The sequence below is a fragment of the Python bivittatus genome, unplaced genomic scaffold (assembly GCF_059951505.1).
Source record: "Python bivittatus isolate LINGU-HERP-01145 unplaced genomic scaffold, Pbiv_v1 ctg000610_np1212, whole genome shotgun sequence".
Taxonomy (NCBI): Eukaryota; Metazoa; Chordata; class Lepidosauria; order Squamata; family Pythonidae; genus Python; species Python bivittatus.
Window position 1 is genome coordinate 38533047 of NW_028277088.1, and position 18649 is coordinate 38551695.

General features: G+C 34.7%; 1 protein-coding gene across 1 annotated transcript in view; it reads right to left on the reverse strand.

Moving 5' to 3' along the window:
- Positions 1 to 1419: 1419 nt before the first annotated feature.
- The window catches only part of NEK10 (NIMA related kinase 10), a 121171-nt gene continuing 103941 nt past the window's right edge, over positions 1420 to 18649 (reverse strand). The window contains exons 33-37 of the mRNA XM_088150834.1: positions 18397 to 18507; positions 12317 to 12425; positions 7065 to 7117; positions 6916 to 6971; positions 1420 to 5684 (exon numbers count right to left, since the gene is read on the reverse strand). Of these exons, the coding sequence (XP_088006960.1) occupies positions 5636 to 5684; positions 6916 to 6971; positions 7065 to 7117; positions 12317 to 12425; positions 18397 to 18507 (378 nt within the window). The 3' untranslated portion in view covers positions 1420 to 5635. The remainder of the gene's footprint in view (positions 5685 to 6915; positions 6972 to 7064; positions 7118 to 12316; positions 12426 to 18396; positions 18508 to 18649) is intronic.

Below are 18649 nucleotides of genomic sequence, written 5' to 3' on the forward strand. Positions count from 1 at the left end.
GGTGCTGGTTTTGACCTTTAAAGCCCTACATGGCATGGGACCAGGTTATCTGAGGAATCGCCTTTTCCCGATCACATCTACCTGCTCCACAGGTCAAGTAGGAATGGTATGCTGCAGGTCCCATCTACTGAGGAGTTCCATCTGGCAGGACCCAGACAGTGTTTCTTTTCTACTGTGGCCCCTGCCCTCTGGAACATCATTCCTCTTGAGGTGAGGATGGCACCATCCCTGTGTGCCTTCCGGAAAGCCCTTAAAATGTGGCTTTTTAATCAACCTTGGGGATCCCATGGTGAGCCTGCAAGGTGGCTGTGTGATGTCCAGTGACTGCTGTTCTCCTGCAATCTTGGGTTTTTATGTTTCTTTTTTTATTTATGTTTGAGGGTTTTATGTTTTTTATTGTCATGTTTTGTATGCCACCCAAAGTCACGTTTCATGAGATGGGTGGCTACACAAATCTGCTAAATAAATAAATAAATAAATAAATAAAAATAAACAAACAGTTGTTCAGAATTTTTTAGCAGCTTCTGTTAAGTTTGAAGAAAAATTGGTTGTTCTGTTTTTCAGACCTCAGTATTGATAGTTTACAATATCTTTTAATGTCAATGACAATATACCTTCAATGTCAAATTCTCATTAAATGATTTTGAGTATAGCAAGTCTGGAATAAGAAGCTTGAACAAGTGCACGGACTTTCTTTGGGACAGAGCGATACGTGATATATATTTTGTACACAAATCCATCAAATTGTAGAAGATATTGTGCTCAGATTTTTTTTAAAAAAGGAAACTCAATAAAATTTGTTCTCAATATGTCAATGGATAAAATATAAAAGCTGTCACCCAGTAAAGCAAGAGTTTGCCAGTTACTTGCCTGCTAATATTGGTTAGTCTTTGAATCTAATAAAACTAATTCCCCATTCAGTCCTTGGCATTTCTCATGACAACAGCTCTTTAAAATAAGTCTTTCTGGCAAAGTTAAGACTCTTTAGAATCAGAATTGAAACTGTACATTATATGTTAATGCTTGAAGAACAAAGAATGAAGTAGTTAGTATCTTAAAAATAACTTAGGAATATATTTAATATTTTTCCAGCTGTATTTTAAGTCAAAGGGAAAATACTTTATACAGTATATACTGCACCAGAAAGTATAGTACATAGTATATAATATATCACACCTGTTAGAATGTTAGGATTAGAAGCATCTACAGTAAGTAGGGATATTGCTGAAAATGGTACATTACTGTTTCTCCACCCCAGTATAGCAAGCAATGAGTTCTTAATGCAGTCTGTCAGTGTCTGTCTGTCTACGTCTCTACAGCTGCTATTAATTTCTGTTATCTTAAAACACCATGCTTCATCTCAACAGACTTGACCACAGTACATATGACTGAAATGCAGGGTCTGCTGCTATTCTTTATTCTTGGTAGAAAGATTTATAAACACTGGCATATATTACATCAGGACCCATGTATATTTGGGAAAGGTGTTCAAACAAGTGTAGGAGGGCTAAATTAGATTTAAATAACCTGTATATTATAGAAAGTACATAATGGGCAGTGGTTAAAAAAATGCATTAGGGTAGACACTAAGTTGCATAAAATATGAAAAAGATCAGTATGACAATGATTTGGTGAGAAACTGGACAAAAAGAAATAGTAAAAAGAAATAGTATATGAACATATAAGAAATGACACAGAATGAATTTCCAGTTATTTTCATAATCCTAAGTAAAAGGCAGTCTAGTCCTACAAGTGTATCTATAGCTTGCTACCACTGTCAAGCTGAGGAAATCACTGTGCAACAGGGAAAAGCAAGTGATGGCACTAGAGCTACAAGCAGCCCCTAACCCTTTTTTTTTTTTTTTAAATCTCTATAACCTTCTCTAATAAGGCCAATGAATGGTCATACCCTGACTAGTTAAAAATTAGTGGGATGATTTCTCACCATTTTCAGTTGGGAAACATATGGTCAACTTTTGCATAAACTTCAAAATAAGTTTATCCTCTCTTCCTCAAACAAAAACAATTGGAAACAAAACCAAAAGGAAAATCCAAGTGTATGATCATCCTGGCCACTTTGGATTATCTTTTCTGTTATGGCTGTCAGACAATACCTTCTGCTCTCCAGACACCACAAGGAACATCCTTCCTTATCCTAGATGCAACAGGCACAGTATGAACTACCAGTAAAAGTTGTCACCCTTCAGATATAGTTCTTGTTCCCATGATTAACCCAGCTAATGAGTCATCTGCATTAGGATGACTAAATTCTCCTACAGAAAGACCATTTTCTTCATCTGGTTGCACATATATGAACTTATCATTCCACTGAAGACAGCAGGCTATAGATGTCTCTTTGTCCATGGCTATTATACAGTTCTTGTAAGAGATATCTGAATTTTATACTTCTTTTAAACAATGATCACAGAAAAATAGAAACTAGGATTTTTTAGATATATTAGTGTAATGTACCAGTCAGATTTATATGTCTGTATTTTTATATTGATTATCCGTTTTACATCTAACACAGCTAAAAAGGTATGGGGTTTTGGTTGTGTGGCTGTTGTGACCATTCTTATTTTCATTCCCCTCACTCCACCCTTCAGGCATCCTTGCTTTTATCTCTTCAATCTGCAACTCAAGCAAAATGAAATTTGCATTTAAAGAGTAATTGTAATAAGTAATAGCTATCAAAATAATATTTTTTCAATATATTTATTTTATCAATAAATACTTTCAAGTATCAACTAGTGTAGCATATTAATAAAGAAGCCATCCCTGTTACTGTAACTATACTAAATAAAAAGCTGTTTAGAGGATCAATTGCATAAAAAGTCAATTTTGTATTGCTTCCTGCTAAATTTTGAAAACAAAATTGCTATGAGGGCAGAGAAAAATAATTAGAACCTCCCTCAATTTCAGTGTTTGAGGCAAAACTATTATTCTAGGTAGAATGTTTTATCTTTTCACTAGATGATATTTTAAATCAAAGTCATTGTGAATGCAAATGTTCTGCCCTCCAATGATTTTAGTAGTCTGATATTCTAAAATTAGAAAGATACCATGATTATTTTTTTATTCCCAAGATGATGAATGCTGAGTTTCGAAGGTTGCCAGTATAATTACACACATTTTTTTTAAAAAGTAATCAGCATGCTTTATTATTTGCAATTTCAAAATGTGTAATCACACTCTCAAATAGTTCCTGTTTCAAAGGCCATTACAGATGGTACTGTCAAATTCAGTACTATTGTACAAGCATTTGGTCTATGGTAACAGCAGTAAAGAAAACTGGAAGGAAAATTATACAAATACAAAAGTTCTTAACTACACTGTGATATCAGCAGTGATAGTAAGCAGAGTTCCCTTGAAATTTATGGTATACCGTATGTTTGTTTATACCTGAAAAGATGCCCCTCTGTGGTATGTAGTTTGAAGAACCACGGGAAATTTCTGCATTGGCTTAATTTCATACAGTACAGAATCTGTATATAGAAAAGTGTGAGGGGGAGAGACCTTGGATCCAAAGAAATTCTTGGATGACCAGTTTCTATCTATTTCAGCATCAACAAAATGCCTTTGACATGGCTTGGAGCTATCAATTCCCTAATTATCAAGAATCACTTTTGAGGCAATGCAACAGAAAAACTGCCATTGCCTGAGCAAAATTCTGTCTAGTTTTTAATTTTTGATCCAAAAAGTATGACAGCTCAGTTCAGTGGTGTTTGTAGGCAGCATCAAGACAGACACAACAGTGGTTTTGTAATTGAAGCCCACCTCTTTTTTATGTGTGTCAATATCTGATGCATGCAGAAGGGAGAAGGGTTTGACCATGATTCTGTGGCTGCCATCTTGACCCCCCTTGTGATTGCCACTGGCTCAGTTACTATTGTTTCTATGAAATTTTATCTGTTGTTGTCTATCAGTATCCATCAGAACTATTGCAGTTTCCATGTGAAATGTCTTGAACAAAGTTTGTTGTGTCAAAAATATTTGCCACCTATGAACCATGCAGCTGCTTGGTTCCACTGATTTTATTGTGGTGAACAAGCAAAATGCAAAGAGGACATCCACAGCCCCTAAAAGACCCTGTATATACATGGCCAATCTCTGAGCCATGCAGTCCTACTGAATATTTCAGTATGTACATCTTCCTTACCAACTTTAACCCTTAAATGCACCAAACACTGCTGAAATATTATTGCCTTTTGAAAGTGACAAACAGCAATGTTATGTGGTGTTTTGGCAGTTCTCTTATTTAGATTTCAAATGTCCTTTTTGGTTTACCTCAAATCAATCTTGTCATTTGTGGCAGATTAAGATGTGTTAGAATAGGCAATTTGAACATATTTTTCCCCTTCGGTTGCATTCTCCATTTCTACCTCAGCTAAAAATGTTATGCTGTATTAGTAATATGCCTCCTAATAATTTAAATTACAATAAGCATGTAACTTCAAAAATAATGTTAATGTACGTATAGATTATATAACATGTACATTCCAACAGCGTGACTACCAACAGATACAGTTGGTAGAATGGATTTCCCTTTCTCTTTCAGTCCCCTCACACAATATTCAAAGTTGCCCTTTACCTTTTGCACCAAAAGATTTAAAACCTATGTTAAAGCTTTTAAACATGTTCTCATCAAAAAAAAAAAAAGTCAGTGGAATTTGGAAATATTACATCCAATCTATGTCACTTAAAGCATTATAGTAGATAACCATACGTTTACTCAATATTTACTAAACTGAAAGCACTGAAAAGATGCCAAAATAAAGGAAATGTCTAGGTAACAATGACATATGCATTACTATTTTACAAGCATTTTTCAGAAACACTTTTAGCTTCTCCAAAGTGCATTATCTGCTACATATCTGACTAGCAATAAAAATTAATTAGGGTATTTATTTAATATAGATATATCTGTACAGGTTTTTGTGTGGCTTTATATCTAGATCTAGACTATACACTGGCATTTAGCTATTTATAGAATCTAAATATGTTCCAAGCGTTAACCTTTAGATTTAACAAATATTAGAAGTTGTAAAAGTTGTAAATACTGCCTAATATACCATTTTTGCAGGATAAATCCCAACTAATTCAAGTAACTAAAGTGGTATTTTGAATGCTCTTTTCTGAACCCCAAACTATTTTTGATTCTAATACAGGAAGAGTTTGTCCTCTTTCCTTACAGATTCTGAATTGCTCTCCTCACAAAATATATTCTATTATAAAAATATACTCTCTGATATTAGCAAATCTGTAAAAACTAAGATTTCCAATAAACCTGAGTATTCAACAGACCAAACCAAAAATCAAGAATGGGCTGAAGAGCAGTGCATTATCACCTTAATGGAAGTACTTGGAAGAATGTTTACATTCTGCACAAATCATATCTTGACAACCAAAACTAGATTGCATATACCTACTGCCAGAGATATGTGCTATAGTTCTACTGCTTGGGTGGTTCTCTGTAAGCTACACAGAAGATCTGAATGTTTTCTTTTTTCTGTGTTTCCTCTTGTCTTGTGTTTTATGCAAAGTATTTCCCTTTGGCAGTGAGACAATAACAGCTGAAGTCAAGGCATTTAGACTTCATTAGAAAATCTGTCGATGTAGTCAGAATTCCAGGTGCTCATCTTCTGGCTGGCTGATTTCTTGCTCCCCATGGATAGTATTGATACCTAAAAAGATTTAAGAGCTATAAGTGTTTGTTTAATGAAATGAAAACAAAATCCATAGTATTTTCATCTTGAGTTAGATTAAATCTCTGTGCTACCAAACTGAAATATACAAGAAATGCATCGACAGAGACAGGTAGGCCATGTTATGTTCTTCTCATTTGGGGGATGATAGCATTATCAGAACGCATCAGTAAAAGTCCAGCTTGCTGGAAATTAGTAGAAAGGGTAGGCAGACTGGTTTTGCAAGGCATTCAACAATCTGTTTTGGTTACTGAGTTCAATAGGCAGCAACATTTTCTAAGCAAAATCTTAGGAATTGGACATCCAACAATGCTTTTTCTAGTCTAGAAGTCTGCGCCATGAGCTATCTGATATGTGTAAACTGAAGCAAGACAGATCTTCAGCTTTGCTATGTAAAATGACAATTGGATTACTAGACATTCAGTCCTTTATATTTTAGTTTCATTGATCTGAGATAAAATGTAGCCAATTCTAAAGTGTATCCATTCCAAGCAGATTGTTTCATGCACTCCACGTGCAATTAAAAAGATAACTTTATTTGATATCTCAGACTCTGGTCTTTGAGAGCTTCTACCAGGCAGAATTCACAATATCGGGTTAACTGGACCAATGGCCTTGACTCTGTATCTGCCTAGTTTTGATCACTCAGTGCAATTCATTTTAATCTGGTTGATCAGTGAGACTCTCTGATTAACTTCAAAATGTATACCAGTCACTAATGGGAAGTCAGCAACTGCAGTAGTTATCAGGGATGGGTAGAAAACAGCAGCACTTACTGAAGTCGGAATAACAGTTTTATGTCAGGTTCTTCCAAATACTTCTGTTTTATATTCTTTTGCTTTCTTATGCTAGTTTTATTTGTGCAAAACCTTTTTAAACAATATGCCAACTAGATTAATGTATATTTTAATCAATATTTTTGTTGTTGTTCAGAAAGACATTTTATTGATTGATTTTTATTTTTTAAATTCCAAAAATTGGCTTTACAGGGAGAGAAGAAATGAGAGGAAACTACTGTGAAATATTGTGCTATTCTTCTGTTGGAATATAATCCAAAACCTTACATATCAGTTCTACCTAGTACTTGCCTACATTCCATTAAATGATGCATTCTATTAAACTTAACATGACCTGTTATTAGAAAAGGAATTAATGGTTGAATTCAATCACTGCATCTCAATTTAACATTTCCTTTTGAAATGAAACTCACCTGTTTGAGATAAAATTGTAATATCCACATTCCTCCAGAACCTCTTCAATCACAGTCTATGAAAATGAAGTACACTGAGTTTCATTATGAGTTTTTCAAAAGGACTAAGAAATGCTTTTAACAATCCTAAAGATAATGCAATGTCTAACCTGCATTTGTTCATATGTCATTCCTTCATCCATGTCAAATGTGCTAGGAAGACCTATAAGTAATTACACGAGATAAAGCTGGATAACTGAACAGACATTTATATAAACTGAATTCCTATACAGAAAGTTTTTTCAGCAATAAAGCTATTATCAGTTTATAATAGAACATACTGCAATAATGTAAAAATAATCATAAAAAAACTTCAGGGGTTACAAACTGAGCTTTTTTAGATATAGATCTGCTCTAGAATTAAGAAGCCCAAATGTATGTCCATTTCAACAGCACTACTTTAGGTGTTTTGAACACTTCCTTTCATTTTTATTAATAATAATTCTTACTATTAGAACAGTTGTGAGTTCTTCTCTCAAGATGACTGGTGTAGTTATAGAAAATGTCAAAAATAAAAATATTAACTTAATCCTTATATTCACTAGCTTAAAGAGATAGGATGGAGCAAAGATAGCTTCATCAGAAAATAGCTTGAATGTTGGACTTCCAGAGGAAGGAATGGTGGACTGGTCAAATTTTTTTCCCCCTCCCTTTGCACCTTTTTGTCTTTTTATTTTTCTTTCTTTCAGTTTGTGTTAGTTTTTACTACTGTAATTATAATCTTTAATAAAATCAGTTGGAAAAAAAATAGCCTGAATGTTGATACAGAGGTATCATTGAGAGAGACCTTAATTATGCTATTAGACAGTTCTGCATGTGTACATCTATTACTGGTATCTGGCCACAACACTGGCCAGTCAAGAAATAGGGTTGGCTTTAGATGCACTGAATATAACACTCCTCTGTTTCCCCATGAAGCTCTAAGGCTGCTCCTCCCCTTCCCCTTCCTGAAAATAAATTTTACTGCTTGAAAGAAAAATGAGACTGTTGGCTACTTATGAGCCAGATACTCTGATACAATGGGGTTTCTTTAGCATTTCTTTTCTTTCACTATAATTGTATGTGGGAATGACCTTGGGAGACAGGACGAAGAGACAGTCTGAGAAGAGGCAGCTCAGTCCACAGGTTTGCAAGATTGATGTTGGCCTTGCAAAGTAGTCCAGACAAGAAGAACACCCAGATGAACTAGTCCTACTTTATTGTAAGGTTACACTAACAGAATCTTGCAAGACTAAAGTATTTCCCCCCTCCTCTCTTTTCAGTCTCAGGAAAACTAGAGAGGGTCCCTTCTGAAATGCTTCCCATACTTCTCCCCTACCTGTGGACTGAAGTGCCTGTTGTCAGACAATTGCCTAGGCTGCAGGTTTCATTCTGTCTCCCAAGGCCATTCTCACATACCATTGCATCCACTCAACTTCTAGTTGCTCTCCCTAAAACCATATCATTGCTGTGATTTCAAGAGATGATACAGTTTAAGTTTGCTATCTGCTGAAATATTCCATCTTTTATACAATGTCACTCTGCAATGTCATTTTTTGCTCTTGTTGTTATTTTACTTCTCTGACACATTTTATGAATAAGTAATATAATGCAGTTCTTAAATTATCAGTTGACTAGTCTGGATACAGGCTCCTTTTGGGATGGCTCCTTTGACTGCATAGGTATGAATAAAAAGGGAGGTATTTCATGAAAATTAGAATGAATTAGAGAGCCCCCCAGTTATCTATATTTGATTCAAGTACTGTTCTATTGTCGTACAAAAGATGAGAACAGTTTCATTTCTTTTACCTCTTCTCATTCTGGTGTTACAAACTAAATAATAAATATATTTACCTGAAAATAAATTCAATTGAGTTCATTTCTATGGTCCAAGAATACAGGCTTAAAAGAATCACTTGGGAAAAAGAATGACTTTTCTTTTTTTAAAAATAATGATTTTATTAAACATTATAGTTAAACAGATAAAAACTAATACAAACTGCAAAAAAGAAAAGAATAACAAGAAAAATAGAACGTGCAGAAAAAAAGAATATAGCAAAGAAAAAGAATTACTTGGACTTTTTAGTCAACATCTCCTTCACTTCTCTAGACTGTGCTATTTGTAGATATCAAGCTAAGATTAGAGAAAACCAATGCAATGTTGGAATGTTTCTTTCAAAATATCTTGTGCCAAACCTTTATTGTTTCCTGATCATAATGAGTTGAATAAACTTGGATTTGGGGGTAAGAATCAAAAAAGTTAGGTAGGTGCCCCATTCTGATTGCTGAACCATGTCTACATCTTTATTTTCCATCAAGAAAGCAAGCATTATGACTGTTCCTTAAGTATTTATGAAACGTAATTTTGTAAACTTTCTAGAACTGTAAAGATATCAGATAGAGTACTATATTAGTTCCTAGCCAAAAAGCTGAAAAGCTAGAATAATCCAGATACAAATATTTCCTTGGTTATTCTTTTGCTCCCCTCAAAGTAGAATAAATTCCATTTGCATTAGGCAGCAATGACTATAAAGGAAACTGCACACAAAGACATGTGAAAGCTGCTTGTATATGGAGCAAGAAAAGTTTTCTAGTTTCCTATGTAGAGAGCTGATCAAAGTGAAGCATTTAAATGCAGTAGCTTAAGAAAAAGATAAAGCTTCCCTTGAATTGAGCTCAACTCCTGGTGAGCTCATAAATATATGCATGTAGTTTTCTTGGCAACAATATGGACATTGTTTGCTATTTTTCTGGGAATTTTTAAAATTTCCAACCTAATCTATTTCCATGGGATTTCCTTATGGTCTTTCATTCACGTACTAAGCAGATCTGACTGCTTAGCTTTTTGAGGTTAATCAAGATCAGTTATGTACTGCCACCTGTTGTAGGTATAGCTTAAAAACCACAGTACAAAAATTACTCAATCTAAAAACACTAACAGGAAAAAAAAAATTACTAGGATAGAAAAATGGTTTCTGATTACCATAGCTTTCTCCAACATTTAAATAAACGTATCACATCATGCTACTTTTTCACTATTTTTTCTACCAGGGTCACCAATATCCTACAACAAAGTCAAATAACTTCATAAAGATGTTAAAAAAGATAAAACTAGTCTAAAAAAAGAACAAAGCAACAAAATCCTTAAAACATCTTAAAGACCAAGTTTAAAAGATGCATTTTAACATCTACTCTAAAGGCTAAGCGAATGGGGAGTCCATCCTACTGTTGTTCTGGAAGGAGTGCATCTCATAGCAAGATAGCAGTGCAGGAGAAAACTCTTCAGGGTTGGCTACTCCTGAAAGTGGTCTCTCTTGCTATCCCCTAGACTGCTGCTGTCTCTTATAAATGAAAACCAGCATGGTACTCAAACAGAGAAAGCAACTGCAAGCAGGGCAGGCCTTTCTGCTCTTTCTGTCATATCCCACAATGGGAACAAAATGCTGGCTCTTCTTTAAATTCTTACAGGCCACTTGGCTACATAGGGCCATGAAAATCTTTGATACAAGAGCAAAATCCATAATTTCAAAATTATGTTCTACATAAACCATGTTAACATGATTTATTCACCAGCTTACAAAGATTCATAAGAAACTGTTTTCTGGTCTTCCCAACTGCTACTTTCTCTGCTGTTGACATTTCAAAGTGTGCCTCAGAAAATCATGCATCTAGTTTTGTTTGGACCATGTCATTCTTACTGATAAAACTTAATACTGTTACTTGTTCTGTATTTTTCCATAAGTGTTCCAGGTTATATCTCATCTTTTACCTTCATTACAATACAGTTATATTCCTTGCTTTTCAATTTTTTCCTTTGTAATTTTTGCTATGCTTCTTTCCAAGCAGCAGGATGGTTTATCCTCCTCCAAATTTTTTTTTTCATATTAAGCTGCTCTTACTCCATCCTCCCATCTATTTAAGCTTTCCTAACACCCCATTTGATTATATTACTTTATATCATTTTGATTAGCCTAATATTAAGCTCTCAACATATGTTACAACATGAGAAATTCTGTCTTGTCCTCTAATTTTTGGCTGATCCAGTGTATCATGAAAACAAATTACTGCTTTCCTTTTGGTTCAAAACTTGTCAGGGAATATAGATAATCTATTTGCTATGTATTTTTATTACATTTATTTCCTGTGCATGAATAGGTATGACTGAAACTTGGGGTAAAGCCCACGATTTTAAGAGAACATTTCTAGTTTAATATTTGGTATTCTGGGGAAAGTCTAGAACAAATCCTGTCTGAAACCCTGGAAGTCTGTTGCCACCTAGCAGACATAATTTGAAGAGATGGCTTGATTTGTTGTAATATGGCCTCCTATGTTTCTGGGAGCCTAAGGCAGGTTACATGCTTCCCTCTTTTTTTTCAACCTACTCAGGATGAAAGACAGTGATTAGCCTGTGTATTTCACAGATGAGCAGGAATTTGAAACTGGGTCCCGATCCAAAGCTTTGACTCTGTAGCTATAGTTCAAAACAATTAAGAGAAGTATAAGGTGGGATGGTTTGAGGAGCAACTGTGCAGAAAGTGACTGTTTTTCTCTATACAGTGTATGAATATAGGATTTCATGATGTTTATTTTGTATTTTTATTATTAGTGATTATTTACTTACAACACATATACGCTGCTCTGTAGTATAGTTCTCACAGTGATTTACATAGGATGAAAGAAATTGTGTACAAAATAGAGCATAAAACCATTTAATCAAAAGCAACAGAAAATATGAACAGAAAAACTCCTCATACCTCTTAAATTAATACGTAGACTAAAGGTCAGGCTACATGAGTTATTAAGAAAAAGTGTTAGTGAACAGAACATACTTTAACTGGCAGCAAAACTATCACAGAAATGAGACCAGGTGAAGTTTTTGGGGAAGGCTGTTCCATAACTGGTGTGCCATAACCAAACATATGTTTATCCTAGTTCTCCTATCTTGTTTATTTTTGACAATACATCTGGAATAGGATTCTGAAAGTCTTCGAATTTAAAGGGCGTTTCAGGGTACCCGATCTCATGCAATTTAAGGCTTTAAAGGTTAAAACTAGCCCCTTACCAAACTGAGTTCAGAAATGGGCTTGGAGTTAGTGCTGCTCACAAATTATAGCTATAAAGTAGTCAACACACCTAGTTAATGTGCTTTGTTTTCAAATTAGATGATTTTAAATGAGATGTTACTATCAGACTGTTGGTGATTATAGTCAACCAAGTACACTGCAGCTGCTATATCAAAGGTGGAAAAAAATTAGTGCCCTGGCCCACAGAAGACACTTGAACCTCTGTTGGTCTAAATGAGCAGTTAGTAGTAATTATTCACATTTACTGGATATTGTCAACATAAGTAACTACTAAGCAATGTGGCTTTTGCTAGACTTACCTGGTCTGTCATCTAGGACTAAAGTACTGCCACCTGAAGAGTGAAGCAACAACTGACAATCTGAGGTCAAAAAATTAGGTTCAATCAACTCTGGGGAACCTTGAAGTACCTAACAAAAAGATCAAACACAAATGGTAATTCTATTTCTTTCATTTCATAAATGTTGTACCAGACAATAATTAGCACTACAGATCTATTCTAAAAGGAAACCAAGTTAACATACATAATAAAAATAATTTGAATTCTGTCATGGACATGATGTGGTTTAATCCCAACCATAACACATTTGTGCTGAATGACCCACAGCATAAGTTCCATACTGCTTCATGCTAGATTAGTGGAATTATTGCTCTTTCATCTGATTTAGGAAGAGTGACTGTTTTAACAATATTCCTTTTGTAAGATTTTAAAAGGGTCCACAGATATCTTCCTCATCTAATTAAACTGTACATGCACTTTTGCACAGATCCTCGCACAAGCATGGTGTTCTGCCTCACAGAACTAGACACAAGCAGCAGTTTTCACTGATAAACAGAACCTTTGGATTCTGTGGAGTCCTTGGGGTTCTCCAAGCTTGGTTGTTTTCTTGCAGATGTTTTATTACCTGACTAGGTAACATCTTCAGTGCTGGAAGAGAGTGGGGTTTGCTCTCTGTTTGTTTACAGTAATTTGCCCTGTCAATGTTGGTGGGGGAGTTGTTTTTTTCTTGGTAGTTCTTAGGTTAGGTTGTTGTTTATTGCTTTGATTGCTTGTCTGAGTTGGTAGATCCTTGATTAGGGTATTGTTTACTGCTTGCTTGTCTGGTGTTAATCCTGGTGTTAATCCCTGCTTATCTGGGTGTTGATTGCTGGTGAGGGGGTGTTTTGGTCTTTTTGTTTCCTTTTTATTGTCTCTTTTGAATAGTGTGTAAATGTTGTTTATCTCTATGTGCCTGTTATTACACATAATTCAAAAGCGATAATAAAAAGGAAACAAAAAGACCAGAACACCTCCTCGCCAGCAATCAACACCCAGATAAGCAGGGATTAACACCAGGATTAACACCAGACAAACCATCAAGCAGTAAACAATAACCTAACCTAAGAACTACCAAGAAAAAAACAACCCCCCCCCCCCACCAGCACTGACAGGGCAAGCTACTGTATATAAACAGAGAGCAAACCCCACTCCCTTCCAGCACTGAAGATGTTACCTAGTTGGGTAACAAAATGTCTGCAAGAAAACAACCAAGCTTGGAGAGCCCCAAGGATTCCACAGTTCAACCCTGAGCTACATATATTCTCTTCTATTGGTCCAAAGATTCTGGAATCCACATCTGCCTTAGAACAGATTGTCAGAGAAAGGGGTCAGGGCTGAGTTCAAAAAAGTTTAGTAAGCAAAATGGTAAAATAGTGCACCTTTTACACATATTCTATTACATACCCTTGTTTTAATTGCTAAATACACATATGATTTGTATTTAGAAATGGGATAGCAAACTTTATGATACAGAAGAGGCCACAAGTATTTGCACTCAGAATCGATTCTCTACTCCATTTTTGTTAATACAGTTTTGCTTACCCAATTCTTTATATGGATACATTTGATTTTAAATTTCAACATTGTTAAGGTTTTAGAGTATTAAATTGTGGGTTAGTAGAAAAATATGAATTATAGGCATTGCTCAAAATTGCAAATATTCAGTATTCTTATCAATATAAATAAATAATAAATGTGCTATATATTTAAATATACAGTATATATATATATACTGTATATTATAAATATTATATACACTCTGTGTGTGTATAATATATATAAATGCTAGATAAATGTGACAAATAAATAAACTCACAGCTTTGGAAATCTGTAATTGCCTAAGGAAAACAAATTTTGGGGAATAACAAATAAAATAGCTCAAAATTGAGTTACCTAGAAATTTCCACAGTGAACATGAAAAACCAATCTAGCATTTTCTAAATTATCTTAAAAGTCAAGAAAGGAAAAACAAAGAAACGTCTGCCTTTTCTTAAACTTATCCTGAAATTTTGATTGTGCACATGTATATGGAGGAAGGAGAAAACGTTCTAAGAGGTTCATATGAGAAATAGTCAAATCTAAATCTGCCAATCTAGATAGTGGATAGAGAGTAGCAAAGCTCATGAAACTCAAACTCTGAGCAATCAATTAGGAGCAGGAAGGTTTCCTCTTTCTCAGGTGAGCTTTTAAAAGAGGTGGCTCTATTTTGCCTTTGTTCTTTTGCCTTCCATGCCTGCATGATGGCCGGTTTCCCAGGTAAGAAATGTGGCCCAATCTGGAGAAGTGTTAGAAAATCAGAAGCAAATAGCAATCTAGGGGATTGTAGAGATAGATGCGAATTAAAATCTTTAAACAAATTATTTTAAGGATTCAACTGAACTGTTCCCCTGTATCTATAGTCCTATTTGGTTCTGCCTGTACTGTGTGGCTGTGCATTTCTGGTTGGAAGTTTAGCTGTGAGTTAAAGCCTGCAGGATTCATGATATTTTCCTTTTCTTTTCACCCATTGTCTTCAACTCTCTATTAGCTCCTTAGCTTCGATTTATATTTAAAAATGTATTTTCTTCTGAAATCAATCCACGAGTTTGTAGGAGGGAAGAAAAAAGGTTTAGGGATTCCTACTTGAGAGTAAGACTAACTCACCGTATCACAAACCATAACAGGAAAATTGTAGCTGACATTGAATTGAATCATTGAGGCCAAAAAAGGACTATCTTGTGTTAAGAAAAAGTCAAGAGTGAAAACTTGATTGTTATAAACATCACAAGAGGCTGTAGACTAGAATACTTCTAAGTGACTTTTTTTATGCAGTCTCATATAGCAACTCTTTTTGCCCTTTATGCTTATTTAGCATGCAGTAACAACATAATCTCAAACAGAGGCAATAAGGTTGCAGATAGATCTTCAGAAGAAATGGTTGCAGATAGATCTTCAGAAACTAAACTCTTACCCCTATAAGCAGGCACTGAACTGATTTTTATAATGGAGTGCTTGGATTCACTGATGTTTGTGTGATTTCAGCCATTTTGATCTCTCCAGGGTGCTCTATCATTTTGCTGTTGCTTAGAAAAGTGACAACTGTCAACACAGATGATATAAGGGAAAAAATTTCTAATCCTCAAAGATATAGCTACTCTTCCAAAGCACTGGCTGGGTTCATCCAGATGAATTGATTTCCACAAAATTAAATTGGTAGAAGGCTTTCATATTATACATTATCAACTTCAATATACAGTTCTGAGGAAAAAACAGTATCCTGTCATTTTCACTTAAGGAATTAAAAAGTCACAAGTGAAAAGCCGTGGATTAGCTCCAGAATTACTTATAAGTGCAAATTTAACCCAGACAATAGGAGAGAAACTGGCAGAGATGTGTGTCTTCCTCTGCCTCAGGGAAATCTGCTCAGTTCTATCAGATCTTCACAGAAAAATTGCCAGATGTGCTATTTTCAGTCATTTAAATGCAAAACGTAACAATTTGAGGTTCAGAGTTCACAATGAAAATAATGGGTGGGATAATAAAGCTTTACAGCATATATTCTCCATCCCTTTCTTGGAAAAATGGAATTATTTTCTAGATTATTTATATGTTACTAATATTCTTTCCTGAGATATACTCCTCCTAATAGACAGTATAGAAAAATATCAGAATGAGCGTACTGAAAGATTATTTATGGTATTGGCTGGTTAATAATCCAAGACAATCAATTGGAGTTTCATCAATGGGAATAAGGACTAACAATGTTTTCCTGATAACGCAAACCTAGATTTGAAATGTATTGTCTATTAGAACTTCAGAAAATTCCTACTCTGAAGAGATAGAGGAGAAACATAGCCAGTTTGACAGTTTTTAAGTTGACAAGATTGAAAAAATGACGGGAAGAGCTTTGGTAATGCCACCGTTGAAAGCTACCAAAGAACTGTTGACAGGAAAGCCTTGAATATCCTTTGAATAGAAAGTTGGGGTAATAATAACAACACACATGCAGGAAATTGCCTGCACAATTTATGTAATATATTTCTGAGATCAACTAATATCACAGTTTCTGTCAATAATATGCAGTATAAGAACTTTTTTTTGAGCCTTTGGTAATTGGACATTAATAAAGGGTAAGTGCTATTATATGAAAAACATAGTGTATGTTGCAATCTAGGGGATGTATAAACAAGAACAATGAATGAAGCATGTCAGGAGTTGGTTCCATCTGTTTGGACAAAAAACAAAAATCATTCAGCATTCTGTTTGACCAAATGTACTGTTGATGACTGTTTGGACTCACTTAGCTAAAAATTTCTACAGTTTTCAGCATTATCCACAAACAACTGTTCTGAATTTGATAGTTTCTCAAGCATCTTTGAACAAATGTGAATCTCACATCACTTGCAAAAATGCAATAGCTGGAAAGCAATGATCTGAAGGAGGGCCTGCTGGGCTATATCAAAACTAACCAGCATCACAACATATTTGGACAACTTCTGGTCTTTTGGATTAATTGATTATGTGTCATTAAGTTAGTGACCACATAGAATTTCTCCGTGATGATCCAACCCTAACCCAGTTCTTCAGATTTTCCAATGATTCATGTCTTTCTAGTCAGGTTGAAATAAATTTTTTTTTCTTCCTTCCTTTCTTTCCATATTTCCATTCTTATTCTTCAAGCCCACTAAGATCATCCTTTACTGTTCTGATGGATTATTATCAGTTCACGTATCTATGCCTTTCCTCTCAAAGGAGCCCAGGGTAGCACAAAACACTATAAAAAACATATCTTTCCAAATTAGAACAATTAAACAACACAAAAAAAAGCATACAAGTAGTCCTCAGTTTAAGAACAAGTTCCATTCCCAAGGTCTGTCCTTAAGTTGAATTTGTATGTAAACCAGAACAGTACTATTGTATAATACTGTATAAATAGTGTTGGGTAGTTAACTTGAACCATTGTGTATTTAACTTGAGTCATTGTGTATTTAACTCAAATTTTGCTACAATAGGCTCTGTTCTTAACCATGGGCCATCCTTAAATGGGGCGTTCTTAACTACCTGTATAAACAAAATCACTACAACACAAAGATACAACCTGAGAATCAATTGTCCCAGGATAACACAAACAATGTAATCTTAACATCAATTGACCCAGGCTAGGTTTCATCCAAATATCCCAGGTGGAGAAGCAAGTTCATCAAGATGAAAGCTAGCTGCATTTCAGAAAGGAAGAAATTCTCTAGTTCACGCACCACTACTGTGAGCTATCAAAGGCCATTCCCACTGGTGGAATGCAGAAAGTCAGTGAAGTGCTTTAAGGATCTGTAAGACATGATGCCATTTATCTGTCCCACCTCATTGGATTGCTACATTCTGTACCAGCTGCAGTTTAAGGACCATATTCAATGGCAGCTCAGTTTAAAGTGCATTGCAGTAATCCAGTCATGGTATGGGAGCAAGATAGTTGAAGCAAACTATTCCAGTCCAAACAGCCATAGCTAGCTAATCAGTGAAAACTAGGTATAGGCATTCCATAAAAATAAGATGGGAAGTTTTTGCATTAAACATGCAGGCTAATATTGTTCTAAATGGATTGTTCATAATTGAAAGCACATAAATGAAGGACTAGTATTATGATGTAATTATCAGAAAAAAATGTTCTGAAGGGTTCTGGATTGAGGGTTTGTCTTGGGTGATTTTATTTCTGAACCCATATTCTCAAACTTTCTGATCATATCTATGAATAGTTATCTTCAATTGATTCTTTGATTTACTTCTGCTTTATATATACCCTCAAACTTAAAAATGATTTATCTCATTTAGTTATATAATTAATTCTTGTTTAAGTTTCATACTAAAATGTTTGTTATAAATAGCTACATTTAAATTAAAGTTCAATCATTTTTAAAATAATGATCTGGGCATCCACTTATTATGAATAAAACATGAGCAATTTTAAATGCTGAATATCTTAAACTTTGAAAATGCTTCCTATCATCCCCTCTGAATATATAGTCCACATTTCAAATAATAGGGGAAAAATCATGATAATTGTGGAAATGACCTTTTGAATACTATACCTTTTTAATCTCAGACTTTAAGTTACATGGATTACTCTGCTGACTGAATAAAGATTTCTTGAATCTCTCAACAATTCTTCTTTTCAAATTGCAATGCAGAGTTGGTGGCAGCTGTTTGAAAATGCAGAAAACATTTGTCATAGCACTTTATATTCTTATATGGTAATGAAAAACAACATCATTAACCACTCTTAACTAGCAAAGCAACAAGCAAAACAGCAAGTAACTTTTACCTGTTGTAAAATGTGTTTCA